Source organism: Melanerpes formicivorus, unplaced genomic scaffold (assembly GCF_026170545.1).
Source record: "Melanerpes formicivorus ecotype bairdi unplaced genomic scaffold, bMelFor1.0.p_v2 SCAF_4, whole genome shotgun sequence".
NCBI lineage: Eukaryota > Metazoa > Chordata > Aves > Piciformes > Picidae > Melanerpes > Melanerpes formicivorus.
The window spans coordinates 9656382-9678366 of record NW_027142356.1 but is presented as its reverse complement, the minus strand read 5'-3'; the positions used below and the strand labels follow the sequence as shown (position 1 = coordinate 9678366).

At 37.8% G+C, this 21985-nt stretch overlaps 1 protein-coding gene across 3 annotated transcripts in view; it reads right to left on the bottom strand.

Moving 5' to 3' along the window:
- The window catches only part of SEC24B (SEC24 homolog B, COPII coat complex component), a 49139-nt gene that overhangs the window by 22504 nt on the left and 4650 nt on the right, over positions 1 to 21985 (bottom strand). The window contains exons 1-7 of one of the 3 annotated variants that reach the window (XM_068136902.1): positions 21246 to 21310; positions 19956 to 20654; positions 14098 to 14280; positions 9204 to 9308; positions 4440 to 4520; positions 3017 to 3198; positions 329 to 513 (exon numbers count right to left, since the gene is read on the bottom strand). In XM_068136902.1, coding sequence (XP_067993003.1) covers positions 329 to 513; positions 3017 to 3198; positions 4440 to 4520; positions 9204 to 9308; positions 14098 to 14280; positions 19956 to 20637 — 1418 coding nt within the window. In that variant the 5' untranslated portion in view covers positions 20638 to 20654; positions 21246 to 21310. Of the gene's footprint in view, positions 1 to 328; positions 514 to 3016; positions 3199 to 4439; positions 4521 to 9203; positions 9309 to 14097; positions 14281 to 19955; positions 20655 to 21245; positions 21311 to 21985 lie in introns of those variants that run through there. The other 2 variants (XM_068136900.1, XM_068136901.1) reach the window with 2 other exon arrangements.

The following is a 21985-nucleotide window of genomic DNA, read 5'->3' as shown; positions in this document are numbered from 1 at the left end:
GATCCAACTAGGCAAAGATTAAGCAGGTTCCTTAATGTTTTAAGTAAGCAGAACTCACACTGCACAAAATATATTCTGATGGCAGGACAGTTTCAACATTTGTGTCCAGACACAGGATAAACTACTTTTCAAGTGAAAGGGGTTATAGCAGCTCATTGCAGAGATTTAAAGTCAGGATTCAGTTTAGACATTTTCTGACACTTTAGATAATGACTAGTCTCTGAAAAAATGTAAGATGCTAATATTATTACTCTGAAAAATGCAAGATCAGCTTCTGAAAAACAAAGGATGCCCTGAAAAATATAAAGATGCTGTACTAGACACTTACTCTGGACTGCAGTTTAATTTCCTAAGATCAGAATTCAAGTTAGGCACAGGTGCTGGAACTGATGATACAGGCAAAATATTTCTATCTTGTGTAAGGTTTACTGGTCTCAAGCTTTCTGGCTGCTGAGAATGCTGTAGACTTAACCCTCCTAAGGAAGAGGACAGCTGGTTCACACCTGGATATTGCTGAAAAAAAGGAAGAGCATTGCAAATGGGTATACAATCATATTTAAATAACCACCTTAAATCACCTTGTAATCCAAATTCTTCCAGATAGGTATTAAAAACAAACAAACAATAATAGCAGTATTTAGCAAAAAATCTAAACAAACAAGAGTTGAACAGTAGAAGCTAAAAAATGCTAAGACAAACGTGACATATTTTCCAAATATGTATCATTGGACAGAATTCAAATTCACAGAATTATAGACTCATTTCAGTTGGCCTGCATCAAAAATAGTGTGGCCACCGGGAGCAGGGAAGTCATTCTGCCCCTGTACTCAGTACTGGTTAGGCCACACCTTGAGTACTGTGTCCAGTTCTGGGCCCCTCAGTTTAAGGGCATTGAGACACTTGAACATGTCCAGAGAAGGGCAGCGAGGATGATAAGGAGTTTGGAGCACAAGCCCTATGAGTAGAGGCTAAGGGAGCTGGGGTTGTTTAGCTTAGAGAAGAGAAGGCTCAGGGGAGACCTTATTGCTCTCTACAACTACCTGAAAGAAGGTTGTAGACAGGTGGGGGTTGGCCTCTTCAAACAGCCAACCAGCACCAGAACAAGAGGACAAAGTCTCAAGCTGTGCCAGGGGAAGTTTAGGCTCAAAGTGAGGAGAAAGTTCTTCCCAGAAAGAGTAATTGGCCATTGGAATGTGCTGCCCAGGGAGGTGGTGGAGTCACCATCCCTGGAGGTGTTAAAAAAAGGATTGGACATCGCACTTGAAGCCATGGTTTAGTTAGTCATGAGGTGTTAGGCAATCAGTTGGACCTCATGATCTCTGAGGTCTTTTCCAACCTTATTGATTCTATGAAAATACTTTTAAGATCATTGAGTCCAAGCTTCAAAATCAACACTGGAAGTCACACTTTAAGTTGTCCAGTCATAACAAAACAAGTGACCAGAAAGGTTCACAACTTTTTCCCTCTTCAAAGATGTTACAATGTAAGTTTTGTAAGTGTTTATTATTAAATTACACAAAATTAAAACAGCAGGGAAGAGAATAAAAGACAACTTGGAGGTCTGGTGGTCCAAATGCTTGCTCAAGCAAGGATAGCTTCATAGTCAGATCAGGTTGCTCACAGCCTTGCCCAGCTGAGTTTTGAGAAGGCCTAAGGATTGAAAATTTCACAGTGCAAGATGTTTTAATGCTTCCCCACTCCCATTCTGAAGAATTTTACATTTGTGTGTCCCACTGGAATTCCACTTGCTGCAATTTGGAATTGTTGGATTTTGTTCTTTTTTACTGTGCAGACCTGACAACAGCCTAACTCCTCACATAATTGTTACTGTGAAGATGAAGGCCAGACTTTCAACTCCACAGAAGTTTGAAATAATTAAATGTTTTCTCTGGATCCTATTTTACATAGCTTCCAAAACAGTAACAGAATTCCTGGATATTACAAAGAATCACAGAATTGTTTTGATTGGAAAAAGACCTTTAAGATCAAGTCCAACCATTGTGTAACTTGGCCAAGACTGGTGTTAAACCACGTCCCTCAGCACCACATCTCTGTGGCTTTTAAACAGTCCCAGGGACAGGGATTCAACCACCTCCCTAGGGATCCTGTTCTTCAAGGAAAGGGTTCTCAAAGACTGGAAGTTGTGTCTAATATCCAACTGAAACCTCCCCTGGTGCAACTTGAGGCCATTTCCTCTCATCCCATCACTTGTTACTAAGGAGACAAAACCAATACCCATCTGGCTTCAACCTCCTTTCAGAGACCTGTAGAGAGCACAGAAGGTCTCACTTCAGCCTCCTTTTCCCAAGGCTGAACAACCCCAGTTCCCTTCACTGCTCCTCACCAGACCTATTCTCCAGACTCTTCACCAGCTTCGCTGCCCTTCTCTGAACGCACTCCAGCACTTCAAAATCTTTCTGGTAGTGAGGGCCCCAAAACTAAACCCAGTACTCAAGGTGTAGCTTCACCAGTACTGTGTGCAGGGAAACAATAGCATCCCTGGTCCTGCTACTCACACTAATATGTTAACTTATAGTACTACATTCAGATCAATAAGGAATTTGGATCACCTACAACAGCATGTTGGGTACATTTGCCAATTGGGCCTTATTTCAGAGAAGGGGATTTGTAAATCAGTACATTTCACTTTCTACATTGCTCTGCAAGGCCTTGCACGTAAGACAATACTTGATATCACAGCCCATAGTTCTGATCAAGTGTTTCATGGTTTCCTGTCAAACCACAGCTTTTTGAAACACCAAACCTTTAAGCTGTAGATGCTGGTAACATTTGATGAAACAAACTTGTTAAGCCTAGGAGACACACTTAGAATTTTAATTAAAAAACCTTCTCATAAGGATTTGAGATCCAGAGTTATGACATCAAATCACACATACTGTGTCAGAAACTATAAAGTATTAAAATGATAAAAAAAAAAAAAAAATGAAAATGTATCATGCAGAAAATACTTTTCCCATGAAGTTACTTCATGAAGTACCTCTTTAACAACACAAACCTGTGGATAGTGCTGAAAGCCAGGATGGTGTCCTGGATTACTGGTCTGTACTGGTGTAGGTGGTGCTGCATTTTGGTATCCAGGCTGTAGTGCTGGATATCCATAACCAAAGGGCTTAGAAGCTTTTGATGTTTGGGTAGCTGATGGAGCAGGAACAGGGCTGCTGGTCACAGAACGCGTCTCTGGAAGGACAAGAGAAATCCCACAGATATTGAACATGCTTACTATTTTTGTCTTAATTTAAATATAAACTCCCCTAAATGTTTAACAAACAACTCTTAATTGATGTTTTTGTATTATCCATCAAGTTGTTTCTTATTGACCAAATAATCAGCAAGGAAGATAAGGCTAAAGTGACAGAACCATTTTCTAAATGCAGACAAAGCTCTTCTTGAAGTAAAGCAAGTCCCTCTTGCATATCCCTGCAGCACAGCACAATCTCACTTTTTTTAAAGGCCAAATTTTAAGTAACAATAGGTCTATATTCACAGAAGAACAGTTGTAAAGAGATGAAACCACTCCTGGTAAAATCCACCAGGAAAGTGGCCGATACAGAAACCAACCACCAAACAAAAGCATGAACACTCCAGAAGAAAAAAGATTGCTAAGAAGAAAAATAATCAAAGCCAATCAAAAGACTGAAGAAATTTAAAATTGATCCTGTTACTCCTTGAAGGAAACATATTTTAAAAACCAAATTTTTGGTTATGCCTTCAGCAGAATCCAAATGGTTCACCTAATAAAGTGAAAAATTAGAATTTGCGATCCTGCATCCATGCTCCTGCTATCCTTACCACATGAGCTAAGACATGGTGTGGACAGCAATTGTGGCTTTTTACGTGACAGAGATTTCAGTTTACACAAGAACCTATCAAACTAAGCAAACTACTGTGTTATGCTCAGAAGCCAAAGCAATGCAAAAGAGCCTAAGGGGAAGGCTCTAAGAATTAATCCAGTTACCATTTACAATATTGGCTAACATACCGTGTTGAACAGCATCTTTTCCACCTGCTCTACAGATTTGAAGACTGAAGCAGTCTGTTAGGTTTATTTGCAACAAACCAGACATTTCTGATATTTTTAAGAAAAAAAAAGGCAAAAGAGGAGCAATTTTCCTTAAATGGAGAAAAAGAGAAAACAAAATGTCCCAAGCATCTCTGCAAACTGATTATCATTATCAGTGGCATGTCAACTATTCTCAGTTACTGATGCCAACTCAACCAGGCATCCAGTGTAACTCAAAGCAAGAAGCCTTGTGTTCTCTCTCACATGGTCCCCACTCTTTTCATAGGGATTTCCTTTCACCAACTTGTTAACTGCCAATAAACAATGCCAGATATTGAAAAAAAAGATAAAAATCATAGCCAGAAAACATTTAAGTCTTTGAACAGAAATTCAGAATTAACATGCATAAACAGCTTACCTGGATAGCCACCACCTTCCAGGGCATCATAATTGTTCAGAACAGGAGAGGCACTGCTTGTAGTAGAGGAACTATCAATTGCTGGGGGAGGAAAGTAGATTTAAGTGAGGTGCTTCAGAAATGACAAATTTTGGAGATATAAGAGACAGAGAACTTTTCCCAAAGTTTTTTGTAAGAAACCTTGGGGAAAAAGACACCACTTCATCCCTTGAAAGCTATTATGACTGCAAAGAGGAGGGGGAGGAAGAGATTAACAACCAACATGATATAAAAAGCAAACACACCTGCCTCTCAAGGATTGAAAGAAACGGGAAAAAGACAAGAATGATGAAAAATGTTCCTTGATTATTTTTTCTATTAGAAGTTCTTGCTAGATCACATCAACTGAAGCTTCGTAAATCATTTTCAAAAGTCTCTGTTGTGACTTCCTTTACAACTGCAAACAGCAGAAGATGTTCATCATCTTCAAAGTGATTATGCAACATCCCCACCTTTAAGTAATTCATTCTTTCCTTATTTCTGCACTGCTGTAATTCAGAGCTTGCTCTTCTTTCCATATAAAGCTTCTGTTTTCCACCTATTATTGACAGGAGCTCTCAGCTTCAGGTTAAAACAGTTACTTTTGGTACAGCCAAAAGTAACTACATAAAAGTAAGGAACAAGAGTTAACTAACAAAAAGTGAAAAAGCACATGAGCACACAGGCAGATGTTATCACTGGAGAGACTCCAAATGCTTCCTTTCTAGTTCACCTTATGCATAGATCTTGAATATCTTACAAAAAAAAATTACAAACAAACAAAAAAACATTAAAACCCCTTCTTCCAGTGTAATTTCCAAAGAAAAAGGGTCAAGAATATTAAATGTATCTGCTCTTTAAAACACTCCAAGCCAGAAGTATGACAGAAAAGAAAGAGTATGTTTAAGAATTAAAAAAAGATAATTATATAAAACATTCATGTGGCAGAACAGACTCAGAAGAGATTCACTGATACTGCTCTACTCAGAAGGACCAGCCCTGACGAGACCATAGTGAAACTGAAAGTATTTCAAGGGAGAGCTTCAATGGTGGAACATTTGAGATCTCCAAGTAAAGAGAATTCTGTATCTGGAATCATAACATCACTGACATCTGGGACACAGTAAAAACATAGCAACATTATGACTCCATAGATTACTTTTGAGAATATAGAGAAACTGTATTTCTGAGAAATAGAAAAACTATTCCAAAAAACTATAGCACTAAGATATTTTATTTTAAATAATATAGTAGCACTGTGGAACTCAGACAATATTGGTTTTCACATTGTTTTTCATTGTAAATTTCCCATTATTTTCCCCAAAGTTTCTAAAAGAACATAACTGCAAGACCTCATTTCCTACCAAGTTTTATCTTTTCTTCTCTTCTAGAACCTGAAGGGAAGAGCACTCATCATTTTGTTCCCTGATCAGGAACACAGCTTTTAAAGATTTGTTAATTTCTACTATAGAAAACCAAAAATATACTTTTAATTAGCTCAACAAGATGAAGATTTAAGAATTTGCAAGAAATAGTTCTTGTCTGATCAGAAGATATTTCTTCATTTAAAAAACAAAACAACAAAGGAAAGCTCTAAAAGTATAGATGCACAGTTGTGAACATAAGACACTGGTTCAAGCTCATTTAACCACTATGTCACCTTTTACAGAGGTTTTCCCCGTAAAAACTTGTAGTTATTGTATTAATCTATAATATTCTATACAAAATGAGCTTGCTCTTTTCACTAGGAAGATGTAACAAGTGACAGTACTAAGAGCAAATGGCCTCACATTGTACCACAGGAGGTTTGGATTGCGTATTAGAAGAAACTTTGATTGAAAGGGTTCTCAGAGACTGGAACAGGCTCCCCAAGAAGGTGGGTGAATCCCCATCCCTAGAGGTGTTTAGAAGACAGAGATGTAGTGCTGAGAGACATGGTTTAGCACCAGCCTTGGTAGAGTTAGATAACTGTTGGACTTGATCTTAAAAGTCTTTTCCAGACAGCGAGCTGCAAAAGAGAAGTACTACATTTCCCAGGCTCTGCAGGAAAGTGAATCCTGTTACTGAGTATACGTACTGAAGACCTTTCACTTCAGGTCTTTGCTTCTAAACAACTTTGAATTTTTGTAACATTCTTGAGAACTTTCCCAATGCCTGTAAGAATTACGATGTGCCCTCTTTTACTCCCCACTGGAAAACAAAAGGCTGACTTAAAACCGCTGAGTTGGACAGTTTCCTGCAATTGAAAAGTAGCTTTGAATTCTAGGCTGGTCACATGCATCATGGAAATCTAAGATTGTCCATCAATAAAACCCACAAGAACTTCCATTAAAAAAAATAAAAATCAAACGGCAGTTTTCCTATGCTTAAATCACACTACAACAGCTGTTGAAGTTTAGTTTAGCATAATAAGCACCACACCAGAGACCAGATTAGGAAGACAGAAGAAAGTTTTATATAGAAAAAGAAGTAGAAAACACTGCTTAAACAAAGTAATACTTAAAACATGCTTTTACAGTTAGCTAATCATTTTCCCAATGTAACTTTTGCTTAGAGTTTTCAAGAAACTTTGGCAACACAATTCAAGATCTAACTGATAAGAGTGACAAAACAAGAAGCTACACAAACAACCAGATGTCAACACCTGTTTTTCATAAAACCACTGGCATGGCCTGAGCTCAACACCTGTCCACAGAATATGTGTAGAATTTACGTTAACCCCTGGTGACAGGGCATAAATCAGGTTATTTATTAATTACGTAGCCTACGTATTGAGCCTGGGTGCCCCTTCACTCTTTTGCCTAAGATCAATTTAAATACAATGATAGCTAAAAGGCTACAGGCTTTAGCCAAACACAGAATTTGAGAAAGTGAGAATGTAAGGAACATCAAAACTGACTGTGGCAGGTTTAGGGAACAAAGGAGACAACATTTGACTGGGGAAAAAAATACAAAAATTCTGACAAAACCTTTGACAGAAGTCTTGGCATGGGATTAGGCAAAGAATTATTTTCTGCAGAAAACTAAGCTGCTCTGCAATAAAAAACCAAAATTCTCTCCTGGCTATTTTAGCCTACTCTTTAGAAAGCAGAGTTCAAACAGCTACTGCATCACAAGAGCCAAAGTAAACTTTATATCCCAAAGTGGAATTGTTTTGTAGCTGGGAAAGTTAAGACTCGCAGCAGAAAGGGAAAAAATCCACCTGGTATCCAAAGTTAGGAAGTATCCTTAGATCTCAATAGAAGAGTTACTCAACTCTTACTAAGCATAATTTAATACCAATATACAAGTCTGTTTAAAGATCAAATGTGTTACCATGCAAAGGGCAAGAAAGCAAAGAAACCGAGCCAATAATCCAAAATAGCAAGAAATGTATAGAATGTGCAAATTATCCCAATACTTATGCTCCACAAGGGGTGGGGGTAATAACATCACTTCTACTGGTACAACCACACTCTCCAACTATTGTCCTCTGGCTGGAATAATAAGTATCTTTCAGCTGAAAGTGCTTTCTTCCTTGGCAAAAGAACAAGCATTTTCTTCTAACGTTCTACTAACAATTCAACAATCACTATTATTTAATTGATAACATAAACCTATCACACTGTTCTTAATTATGACTTGGATGTCATTGTTGTATTGCTCCACTCTTCATGGTATCATTAAGAGCCCACTAAGCTATTTTCACAGTACTCTGGGTTTGTGATTTAATTATTGTTATAAAACTTAATTATATGGCACTGCCTTCTTTTCTGCCTAGTTACAATATGAACTATAATCTCAAGCAAAAAGTTACACAAGTCTGCTATCTGCCATCCCAAATTAATACTCAAAGCCAGTACAACCAGATGGGAGCAGTATATCAAGTTATGTGCTATATTTTCATCTGTTAGTAAGGGTAGAAGTCTAAAAGCTTTTTGCACTGTTGCCACTCCTATATAATATAAATTATAAAGATTTTTCTTTAAGTTTGAAGAAAAAAAGTTACTATCCAATAAACTAAGGCAGTGAGAAACACCAAACACACAAAACCAGGCCATTCTGACAAAATACAGGCAGAATCCTTGAAATAGAGAATGTAGCAACTGGGACAGTCTCCTAAAAAAAAAAAAAAAAAAAGGCCAAAAAAGTGAACACAATGTGTACATTTGCTATGGAGCAAGCAGGTTAAAGCTGAACCTATGTCAGACCTCTGAGACATACCTTAGAAGGAGGGGAAAAAAAAGGCAGCACAGCACAGATTAGATTTTGTCTTTAAAAGGCACAGTTAGTAACTTTCAATATTTACTACCTGAACTGTAAGATTTTTCTATATATAAAATGAAAGGCAATGTGAACTTTGTGCAATGTCATGATAAAATGGCATCTTGCTGCTTTACATAAGCAACAACTAGAAACATTCTAGAGCTGGTTATCTTCAGTAAAGAGTTTAAAACCAAGTGCAAATCCAAATATTGAAAATATGGGAGTCTTGCAAACTGTGACTATTACTCTGTCAGATGCATAAACCACCTGATACATGATAAAGATTGGGAAAATAAAAAGAAAAAAGGCTGTTTGCTGACCACTGCTGAACATCTTTCTTTACTATTTTAGTAACAACTGGAAAATTTTTAGTTAACTAGATACGTGATGAAGCAGAATGATGTTTTGCCTTACAGGAAAAAAAAACTTTCAGGGCATGGAAATATGGAACAAAACTTGAGTAGGAAGAGAACAAGATACTGGTGTAAAGCTAAAGCCAACCTGCTTCCTCATCCTCCTCATCCTCTTCCTCATCATCTGAACTTGATGACAAGGTAGCTGGTGCAGAGCTAGCTTGGTTATTAACATATCCACCATACTGCATGCCTGTGAAGTGGAAAGCACAAACATAAGAATCAGACAGACAGGAAAGATGAGAAACACCAGTCACAAATCATTGCATTAAAAGTGAGAGAAATGAGCCATTCTAAATAAAATCCCAACATGCAAGGAGTTAAATCTACAACCCTAAACTACAGAGCTCTAATTAACACATGACTATAAGCGCAGCACAGCAGAAGAAGTTTTCAGTGGGCTAGTTTACAAAGTATTAGTAGCACATGGAAGTTAGCAGGAAATTTTATATATGTGTGTATGCTCATCTATGTCAGCGAGTTAAACATACACATAATATGTGCAATACACATACATAATGTATTTACTATCAGCTCGTCCACTGGAAGACTTTAATAATTTAATGTATAGCAATATATTAGTTACTTCACAGAAAAATTAAAATTGTGTTAGCAAAACACTACCATGAAACTTTTGCTTGGCACACCTGTCCCTTTTAAAACAGGAATGCTTCAGGGTGGAATTCTGAACATTGTCAGAAATGAATGAATTGTACTGCTGCTGCAACATGCAAGAGTACAAATATATACCTCAGCAACACAGTCTATTAAATTTAAGATAGCTAAAACCCCCAAATTGTTTGGTCTTATTTTAAATTAGAGCCTAAATTCGGGCTCACAGACCCATATTTAATCACATAAATAAATCATCCACTTGTAAGATTTGGTGATAATGTAACTCTTACCACTGTCACCTCCAAACCATAATTTTTAAGGCTTTATGGTAGTGGGTGGTTTTTAGCAGTGAGGTTTTTTATTGGTTTATATTTTCACACTAAGTATCTGTGAACAATACAGGCAAGCAACACACAAATACCATTTTACAACAGAATAAAGCATGCAGCAGTGGCTTATAATTAATTTCCTACATCCATCGTTATTGATGCAATTTCAGCATCTCCAAGAAATCTTAAGTTTCTCTTGTCACAAGGCAGGGTTGGCAAGGATTTTAAATGTGCTTGTAGACGGGCAGGGAAATTCTAAGTAAATGTTAGTGACCACCAATTCTCTCTTTGGGATCCAACAGATTGCTGCAGTGAAAAATATCCCTAACTCTTCAAAACTTTTCAGACTTGAGAATTTGGGAATTTTTTTCCCCTGTAAAAGCACTGTGGCACTATTAGTGCTCTTTATTTTAACACTATCAAGCAGTACAGACGTGTTGCATGTCATGCATCATTGTGAAACCTCCAAGGTCATTAATAGTCCCCCCATCCACAACTTCAATCAACTGTATCAAACTTTGTATTATTTAAACTATGGGTTACAAATGTTGTTAGCTGCATGGCTTTTTAAAAACCCTTCAATTTCAACTCAGAAAATAAAACAGTATCAAGGTAGGAATCTATTCAAAACAGGGGAAGTAAAAAGAAAGCACTGCAAAACTGTTTTAGACTGTTCTTGAGAGGCTGAATTTTAATTAAGGGGTTAGTGCAAGCAGAGACTGATTTTACTTTATCTATTGCATCAGTAATCCCATGATTCCAGTCAACTTTGTTGACAAAAACAGTAGTCACAACAATGAAAGCAAAATAGGCCCAAGTGCAACCAAGGAGGTACAGTGCTTCAGTTTCTCTGAACTACTACAATACAGGACTAACTCTATAACAATTTGGTCACGTCTTTTATGAAGGCTACTCAATGCACTTGGTAAGGAAGGTAGAGGACAGCCACTCCTTGTGCCAAACCAGAATACAGCCAATGTCTTTTTTGCCTCAGGTCTAAGAGAGCCTCGGGTTTGAGGAATAAGACAGAACAATGGAATCATTGGGGAGGAGAAAAAAACAACTTCCAATAATTAATGTGCAAGTAAAAGGGGGAGAAAAAAGTCAGTCAGGTTGTTAAGAAGAGACACACTGTAACACAGACAGCCAAAAGAAAAGAAGATGGGAATAGCGTGAATGCAAAGACAGGCTTCTAACAAATGCCACAGACAGGACAAGAAAGTAAATCGACCTGGAAAGGCCAAGCCAATTCAAAAATGGCAAGCACAAGCAGATGAGGCAAGACTGAATTAGCCTTTCTGCTAATGCTACACTGAGGTCTTTGGAATGTTTTTTTAAAAACAAACTTCTACTCCCCCTTCTCCAGTCCCATACACAAAGGATGAATGTGGTCAGAAAGAATACAGAAATAAAGAGTGAATAAATACACAGATCAAAATACATGCATCTGACACAGAAGTTTAGGAATCATTAAGTATGCCACTATGAATCCTCTGGAAGAAGGGTTCCTTTGGCTCTAGGTTCTATCCAGCCTTGTAAGTTTGCATAAATTTTTATTGCTGGAAATACTTGAAATTTTTGCCTATTAGAAGACATGCTGTGTTGTGCTAGCATAACTGTCCAGCCAAAAAATCAACCTGAGAATTGATCTGGCTGAAAAATACCCTAGTTTAAAAAGTCAGTCACAGGTGGAGAAGCCTCCCATTCTCATTCACTGTCCAGCAATGCCATAAGGGAAGGGCAGAAAAGGGTAGCTAATTCAGCAGTTCCAAGTGCCACCATGTGCCTAATAACAGTTTCTGTTGTGATCTTTTAGAGAGTTGCTAACAACGTAAAAATCTCCCACTCTTAAAACTGTAAAAGCTCATTTTGGAATCATTATTTAGATTACTTCATAGGTCTTTCTTAAAATGCCACCACGTCATTTAAATCATCACAAATTTCTTGGGCTAGAAATCTCTAAACCCTGCTACAAGTGCACCTGCAATATAAAAATATCAGGCTCTGAGGCGTTATCCCACCGCGTTTTACATACACCTGGAAATGCAGGTGGTCAGACAAAAGGATTATCTGGGATAAGAATTCATTTGCCTATGAAATAAACCAGCTATATTAGGGATTTCAGTACAGCCACCCATACCATGCAAAACATGAAATCCCAGTGCATACCTTTTATGTGGCTCAAGTTTGACAATGTAAACTCCATCTAAATTTAAAGATCCCACAAGAATAAATGAACTGAATTCACAAGTTCTCCAACTGGCTCCCTATACATAACCCAAATATTTTCAAAGAATTTACTGTGGTTTTAAGATCTTAGACAAATATCCATACAAATTTAGTTCTAAGATTAAAGAGGCTTTGATACATTTTTATCCTGTTAGACTTTAGACAAGTAAACAATTAGAATGTTTTCATTCTGCATAGGAAGGCCTATATAGGAGCTTAAAACAATGAAATTCACTTAAATGCATTCAAACAGGTTTTCCAGAATGCTTTCATGCAGACTATACTAAGAAAAAAATTAATAAATCAGTTCATTTATTCTTTGCATTATTATTTTGAGCTATAACAATCCAAAAAAACATGCAGTAATGTCTTCTACTTTTGTTGTAAGTTAATTTCTACATAGAAATTAACACATTTCTACATTTCTAATTCTAAATAGAATATTCTAATGCTTGCAAAAGTACCATGTAAACATATTATGGATTTATTACTGATTATATTCATGTCAATATAACCAAATCAGTGCAAATTCCTGACATCTTATATTCCTGACAAGGGTACAATGATGGTTTTAAAGCTCATTCAGCTACATACTGCAGTTACCTTCACTTATATGGAGGAATCTGAATTCAGAGAAGAGCTCAGTCATGACTACAGTGATTTGTATTTCATTTATCAAGTGTATCCCTGCAAGAACACCTGTATTCCTCATCAAGGCAAGCACAGATAAACTGCTAAACTCCTTTTTCCCATTACAAACACAGTTATGCCATTTTGTGGAAGATGAAGCAACAGTACTTCCTAGCAAGTACATCTACAGTACAAATTCCACCCAGGGCCAAAATCAACTATAAAACTGCGTAAGAACCCAGCAGAGTTCTAAAAACTGAGTTTACATTTCTCTTCAAATGGTGCACAAAGGACGTTAACAATGAAGAATTATTTTTGCCTGATTCACAGCCAAGTTACTCTATACATTCTCCACTCCACCAGAAAAAAGACAAAATGGAATAAAAGGAGAAATTTAACCATTTATGTCAGAGGATTTTGAAATTTAAGAATAAAAAATCATGCTGGAACGATCACACACTGTGCTTCTAAGAATTATTTTCATATTTTCAACACTTGAAAAAAAAATGTGTGTAGTAAATTAGAGTTGGAATACAAGATACAGAAACACATAACAGTCAAGAAGCAAATCACAATGTGAGGGCAGTATTAGCATGGCTGAAGAAGGCTCAAGATCCAACTAGGTCTTTGTGAAGAGGCTACCAAAACCAGAACAGGAAGGAGCTTATGTAAGACCTTCTCTGCTCTTCCACAAAAATTCCTGTAGTAGCTTTCCACAGGAGCTTATAGGTAGGGAATAATAAAAGGATTCTATCAGAATGAGAATTCATTTCTAAAACTTGCTCCTCTCAGTGCAAATTGCTGGTTTACACCTTATTTTCCAATACACAGTGATTACAAAAGCTACTTTTAAAACTTTTTTACAAGAAGTAGTCAGAAGCTTTTTCAGAAGAGTAAGGGAAATAAAAGAAGGGGGTTTTGAGGAAGAGACATGGAAGACTGTCAACAAGGCAAACAAGCCAAAGATGACATAAGGCCAAAGGAAATCAAACAGAAGAATGACAAGAAGCTAGAATCAAGGTGGTATGAAACAAGGACACTAAGGGAGCCTGATGGGACGAAAGAGATGTACTCCAGTCTGACAAACACAGAAGTGCAACAATAAAGCTTCCAGCATTCATGTACACGCGTGGAACAGGGCTGAAGTCTGTACTGTAACTTCCCATTCCCTTTTAGTACCTTCCTGAAGGGCCATCTCTGGTGGCTGAGTAACAGAGGGTGAAGATCGCGGCTGTGAAGAAAGGCTTTGAGCAGGTGTCCTTACTGATGCGACCCCAGCAGAAGCAGTGGATGTTCCAGCCCCAGGCTTGCTAAATGGAATGCTCTGGCTCACAGGGTGCAAGGGCTGTGAAGAATCACCACCTGAAAACAGAAGCAGAAAACAGGAGCACTTTTGATTTGCACAATTACACAAGACAAACACTTGATTTCACTGTCACTGCAAAAGCACTACCTTACCTCAAAGAGAGATGCCTTCAAACAAATATATATGTAAAAGGTGATTTTTTTTTAAACTATAAAACTCCAATAAAATAAACAAACTGCTCTGACAACTAACAGGAAAAAGGAAATCACAATGCAGTAAGATCAAGATTACACAGAACTAAAATCAATATGGTTTTGATCCATCCCTACAACTCCACACTTTCACAGGTTTCTCTGCTGAGACAAAAAAGTACATAGCCTAAATAGGAAGGCTCCCTCTCTCCATTTCTCCTATAGAAAGAAAACCTGAAAGTCAGCTGTGAAGCAGACCAGTATTCTGCCTCCCTCACGGGGCTGGCACTTGCAGTTTTGGTATTTGATGATGAGACCCATATTCCAAGCAATCTGTTCAATCAACTGTGAATATTCCACAGAATTTCTGATGCGTTTTAAACATCTGGACTAGATATAATCTGCTTAAAAAGTCAGATGAACGCTTTGAGAGATTTAACACAGTCCAGTTGAAATTCTTATCAGATAAGGCCAATCTAACTTCAATTAAGATAGCATTTAAAAGGGTTCCTCTTTGTCTATAAATTGGAAAAAAAAAGCAAAAAAGCATTGTATTAGGATTCTAACAAAAACTGACAGACTAAGATGTTCAAAAATAGAACAAAATTAATAAAGAACAAAATTCAGTTTGTACTCAAGTTACAGAATCCATGGGAGGATGCACATGCAATACTGAGTTTGGTTGCTCTGCAAAAGTCCCAACTTTTCCTTAAACAGTGGAGTCGATACGAGAGAACTTTCTTTAGAGGGGGAAAAAGGGGTGGCTTCAAATAATCCTTCTGTTTTTCTAATTTACCAGCAAAATTAAGAGCATATATTTTATTGAAATTTTTTTGGTTATGCAATTTTGAAATACAACGTTGAGCATACATATGGCTTTTTCACAAGTATTAGAGAAACTGAAATAGGTACTTCTCCACAGTACAGCATCTTGCTCTAGCCTTTGCTTCTATATATTATGTCTTGCAGACTCCTCACAGAACCATCAGCACCCACAAGCAGAAATGTGCTTGTTAGGGTAGCCACACAGCTTCCTCGAGCATGGTATGCAAGTCAATAAGGCAAGGTCTTTGTGACATGAGTGTGCTTACCCAGGTTTTTCAGCAGAGAGCTACAGGGCTATGCTCTTCTCCACACTTCAAGTCAACACAGCAATGCTTGCAGCATTGAGCTTCCTGCCAAGTACTCACAAGATGTTAGAGGTTGGAAGAGACCTCTGGAGATCTCCCAGTCCAAACCCCTACCAGAGCAGGACCATAGAACCCAGCATAGATCACACAGGAACACATCCAGACAGGGCTGGGAAATCTGCAGAGAAGGAGACTCCACAACCTCTAAAGGGAACCTACTCCAGGGCTCCAGCACCCTCCCACCTCATGTTGAGGTGGAACCTCCTGCATGTTTCCATCCATTTCCCCTTGTCCTGTCACATTCTCAAACGAAAGTTATCCAAAATACTTATCAAAATAATGTTGATTATAAGAAAACATTTAAAATACTAATAAGAACAATTGTTTTCTCTTTGAACAAAAATCCAAGCTGCAAAATTTTATATTAAACTTTATTTGGAGACCCTGGGAAGTTTTCAAAAGCCATAAGTAACCAAGACCAAAGGAAACACCTGGACAAAGTTAATTTGTAAATACATCTGTAGTAGCTTTTGTCACATCAGACAATCTATGGTTATGGTAATTATACTATCAGTTTTTTCAGTAAGGAGATTCCACTCTGTCATGTAACTACTGATCAATTTAGGATGGTGTATTGTAGTTCAATACCAGTTTACAAGACAAGTTTCCTATCACCTTATCCAGGACAAGCTCAATCAGGCCATACAACATTCCCATTAACCAGCATCATGAGAAGGCAAGAGCTCTGTAAGGCTACAATAAATACAAAACCCAATCTCAGGGACTTAGTATTTTTTAGTTTTCACCTTCCGCTCTCTTCACCTTTAACATGCACTGAAGTTTTTCCTCCTGTATTCAAAGTATGAATGTCTCTTGCACTAAAAATGATCAAATATACTCCTTGGTTACAAAAACCACATACCAATACAGATCTACAGCTAAAAGGTACATTACAAAAAGAATCTGCAGAGCTGTGCACATGAGAAATGCAATTAATTGCTTTTCTTATAGACAACGACTTACAAGTTTTTATTTAATTCCAACTTGAGACTTGCACGTGTTAGTTAAAAAGTGCATCCATCACCACAGTAGCTTCTCAAAGTTTTCAGAAGGGATGCAGCCACCATCCCTATTGAGTTTACAACAGAGGCAGCCTTGATTCCTTGCCCTCTCCACCCACCAAGATAAATCCAATTTCTACTTGAGAGATTTACCACCTCCCTGTTGCTTGGTTTTCAACAGTAACCTAACTCCCTGACTTTACCATGGCTGCAGTCTTCCTCGCTTTCCCAACCACACAGATTTACAGGATTATAGCCTACATTCCTATGGAACTTAGAGGACTTTAGATTCCCATCTGACATACAGAAAAGTATGCGCATGATACATAGAAATTGAAGTGTCTCCTGTTAAAACAGATTGCCTACAATTACAGGACAGGAGGTATGATCCAGGAAGCATAGAATCCCACACCATACACCTGCAGAAGGAGTTTTCTGTGTTCTTGTCAAGGAGACAGAATGGAGTCTACTAAAATCTGGACACCCTGGTTGACATCCACACTAACTGGAAAGCACCAGAAGAAAATCAGTGGAGTGCACCCATTTCAGCTGAAATAAACTGGGAAAACATTAATGAAAAGCTACTGACCTAGAAAAACAAAAAACTAAATAATACAGTGTGCTATTTATATAGCATAACACCAGTTCTGGACAAGTTTTTATCAACACTCTTCTGCTGAAATGCAGAATTTAGAACTAGAAGAGGGTGTTTTTGTTAGATTAAATTTGTTTAAACCAGCAAGCAGAAAAATCTCCAATTAAATATTTCTTTTCTATTTAACTTACTCTTCCTAAAGTAAATTAATCTCTTTGTCTGCTACTCATCAAAATAAGTCAACTTCCAGCAAAAGATCCCCCTTAAAATAAATGTATTTTCTTCTTATAGAGTAATCTCAGTTTTACTGAAAATATTTCAGTGGTTTCAGACAGTAGCAGCCAAAGTTTTAGAAAAAGATTTTGTTGCAGTTCAATGTTCTAAGTACATGACATACTACAGCTCAGAGGTCTTGTATTACTAGATTCCTCATACTGCATTTTTTCCAGGGCTCTTTCCAAATCCAACTGCAAGCTCAATGCTCAGAACTTTTCTGATCAAGTAAAAAACTCAGAAACCACCAAACTTCTCACAAGTTCATGCCAGTCTAGGTTTCCTGAGTAAGTCCGGCTTAAGCACAGACTTTATTAAAAACAAGGCATTCTTCTAGCTAGAGACTTTTCAGTGTTGATTGCCTGCACAAAACTGCTACTGAAAAATACATTAAGCCAGCAGTATCCTCAGTGACAGTCTAAGTTTTGCTCATTTATAATTTAAGGATCTTAATGGGTCATCTTTCACAGCACAGCAGCAATAACAAGCAACTGACTAATAGGAGGATACTGCAGGAAAACTTCTTTCTAGGAATAGTCACAGAAAGCCCAGACAGTCTACTTAGCGCTAAACTTCAGAAATGGTGTAAGTCTTTAGAATTTGGTAATGGGATAGGCTGTCCCTTAGAGCAAATAATGGCAATAACCAGTAGCTAGGTTTTCCCAGCCTGTACATACTGAATCATTTGTGAGCTAAGGTTGAACCATGATTCAGAGAGAAGAGAAAAAAATTATTCCCCAGATAAATCAGCTCCACAAGCAAGTCCACTGTGCAAAGCAGCACAGGGCATGCTTATCACAGCAGCTTTACAAGCTCAGAGATTGATTGTGGTTTAAGTAATTATGCTGCAGTCCAGCAAACAAACCAAGTACTATAACATTATTCAAGTGTAACAGAGACAGCGGATCAGTGTTTATTTCCCTAACCGTAAATTGTGTACCCACTACGTACCACTGCAGAGCCAGTTCTATCATGAGCTCTTCAACATTCAACTGCAACATTATTACTTTTTCTGGAGGCCATGTATTAACTCAATCACTCCCTTAAGAAGAGCACTGAATGGTTCAGAAAAAAGACTATCCATCACCTGTATCGCTCTTCATGCTCTGGTCAGCGTTACTGTTTCACCTTTAGAATAGCTGTTCTTCAGAGAAAAAATATTGTTATTAATGAATCATACATTTCAAGAGATCTCCAAAGGAAATAAAATTAACAACTAAATTAAAAGCTTCTGTAAATAGCCTGGACACACAGTAAGTTGTTTTCATACAACTACAGCAAATCTACACCTGCCTGATGTAGATTTCTGTGCTCAAAAAGTACAATTTTTTTTTTTTGGTCAGAGTTTGAGACTTCAGTCCTTGGAAGAATTTATTTTCACACCATGAAATGCCATTAACTTTGGAAGCCTTTTGAGCATCTCTCTATTTTTCTTTCTTTAAACAGTATTTTTGTTTCATGTTTTTGAAATAATACAGAAAATGACCCAGACAGCCACACATACAAAATTCTTATCTATTAATATTCCAATTTTGAATGCTGAAGCATGACATTCTGCACCCTAGTCTTGGTGGGGAAACAAACAGAAAAAAAAAAGTCCTCAGCTACAAGGACTCCTAGAACAATTCCAGTGTACTGTTAAACTACAGTATGAAATATCTGGCATAAAAAGGAAACACTGTAGAGGTCTCTCAGAAGGTAACGAAAACCGCACCTCTCACAGTTTAAAGTCAAAACTGCATCCAGTCAAAAAATTACCGTAACAGAAAAAAAATCCAGAATTTTCCTGCACATACTATTGCTTTCTCAGAAGGGGAGTAAGATGCTTAACTGTGGAGGCACTCACATTTCTGATCTCTTCCATTCTTCCTATCGAGTACTGCCTATCCTGTCAACTTGTGTTCAGCTTTCCCATGAAGCAGACAGTGTAGCTCCTAGTAAGGAATGAGCGTAACTTGCCCCCAACATCAAGTCTTTGCTTATAAACCTCAGCTAAATCCATTGAAATTTTCATTAAATGCTAGAAAACAAAATATTAATTAAAGCATCCCAACTGCCTCTAGATCCACACAGGTTTCAGTTTCTGAACTTCCTGAAGAGTTGGAAGAATCAGCTTAAATCACAACTTAAAAGATTTCTCTAGCCAGAAAAGGGGGAAAAAAGTATCTTTGTGATTAATAGCTGGATTTCAGAAATAATACATTCCTTCAAAACTGTGTTAAGAAAAAAAACCTCCTCCCAAGGCCACTCTGATGAAAAGACCCAGGAGTAAACAAAAAAAATCCCCCAAATCTCTCAAAGAAATGTGCTAGGGACATGATTAGCTGCTATTATGAGGACTGTGGAAATGAAATGAGAAAAGCTTCAAGACCGAATAATAACATAATTCAAAATTATGTTCACTATGTGAAATTCTGTATCAAGTACAGGATGTTTCCCAGAGACACCCAGACCTTCACTATCCTTCAAATAATACCATACCTGTATTTATTTGGTTGTTGACTTTAGCAACAGATCCCGTGAGAGTCCTGCTGAGGTTGTCTTGAACAGACTGAGCAGAAGGAATAGTTGACGGTGTACTGTATCCCACGGGAACATGCTGTTGAAGTGAATGAGGTACTGATGTACTCTGGCTAGAAAATGTATTTGTCTCTTTGAACTGTCCAACAGCAGGTAGGCTCTGAGAGGTAAATGCCTGCCCATACACACTGCCAGCAGCCACAGGATAGGAAACATTGGGATAGGCGGCACTAGAAACCACAGGCATGGTGTAGTGAACAGAATTAAGGGGAAATCCCTGAGATGCAACTGAAGAGCTGACAGAAGTGCTGTAGTGATCACCAAATGCTGAATATGCCTGCTGAGCACTTGTATGCAAGTAGGGTGCAGATGATATTGCTCCTTGAATAAGTCCTTCAGCTGACCCCACTGTATGGGGGGGAGTCTTGTACAACTGCTGTGATTCCTGTGTATTCAACACACCGGTACCCACAGAAGGTGTCATAACATTTTGTGCTGGTGCTGGATAATAAGTAGGGTAGTAACTGGCTCTATACTGATTATCCAAATGTGAGGCAGCAGCTTTACTGGGCACTTGGGAATAGTGTCCTGAGGGTGCACTATAGTTTGGAGGATACGAGCCATAGCCAGAGGGGAACTGCATCTGACTCTGCACAGGACCTGAAATGAAAAGAAAACATCATATGTACAAAAGTTGCAGATGTTAGAAGTGCCCATGGACTCTTCACTCTTAAACTAACAAAACAATTCCTTTCTTGCTTTCTGCCACTGTTTTTGAGGTCAATTTCCTTCAGCAGAAAGGAACTGACATAAGGCATGCAAAATACAACACCTGAAGCAATTTATAAATACACAGAGAAAACACATTGTTTCCATTATAGAGAGGTTTCCATGCTGAGACTGTATACTTCACATTTGTACTGAATTTTTTAAGAGGCTTATATTTAAAGAACTAGTAACCACTGTATGCACCAAATTGATGTTTTTAAGTGTCTGTATGTAACAACATGCCTTAAAGAAACTGACTGGTTATGGAATATGAAAAGCTGCAGTCAAACCAGTATGGCAATACATAAAAATGCAGGTACACATCTTTACAAATCCTCAATAAGGTAACCATGACAGTGATGTAGGGCAGTTAGATTCGTCTTCTCTGTTCTTTGGTTTTCTGCTCTTATGAAAATGGAGGTTTTTAATCAAACTACAGAGTATCTGGCAAAACTTGATTTCTATTTGCTGCCTGATACTTACATCAGGTATAAGAGATGCTGTTTATCAAAGAAACTGGCCTCTGCTGTCACTGCAACTGGCTCTGCAACATTAGAGATTAATTACATATTGGTCCAGCAAGAGTCAGACAAGTACTTGTTTGCTAGAGACCAAACATTAACTATGTCCAAGTTGGCTTTCTCAATGCCAGCTCATCAAGACTGTATCTGAAAGCACTTCCTCAAGTTCTTCTCCTTGACTCTGTTTTCTAAAGAATCACGAATACATTTCCCTGAATAACCTCCCTTCTTAAAACCACCACCCCTTACTGGTTAGGTCATGCTTAATGACTATGGTCTTATTTCCCAGCCCTTGGTGAACAGAAACACGAGCACAGGGCTGAGGCACTCACAAAATAAAGAGCAACTGTGATAATAATAAATTGTTGATTTCTCCCTTTGTATCTAACACTTCCAAAATGCAAGCATGGCTTCTTGTCTTGAAACTCTGAAAAGGCACTGCTGTCCAAGTAACACACAGAGTGTACAATTAACTTGCAAAGCAATGTTAATGATGAATTAACAGAATCCTGTAAGATAAGGAAGGAATGTACTGTCAAGTATGCTTTCTGAAAATTAAAAATGCCTTTTCACAACTGACAACACCAAAAGTTAATAAAAAGATAAGCAATGAACAACAATAAGTTGGGCTGCTGGGTCAAAAGACAGAAAGGCACTTCAGGAGAAAGTATAAGGACCTTAAAAAAAAAAAATTACACACTT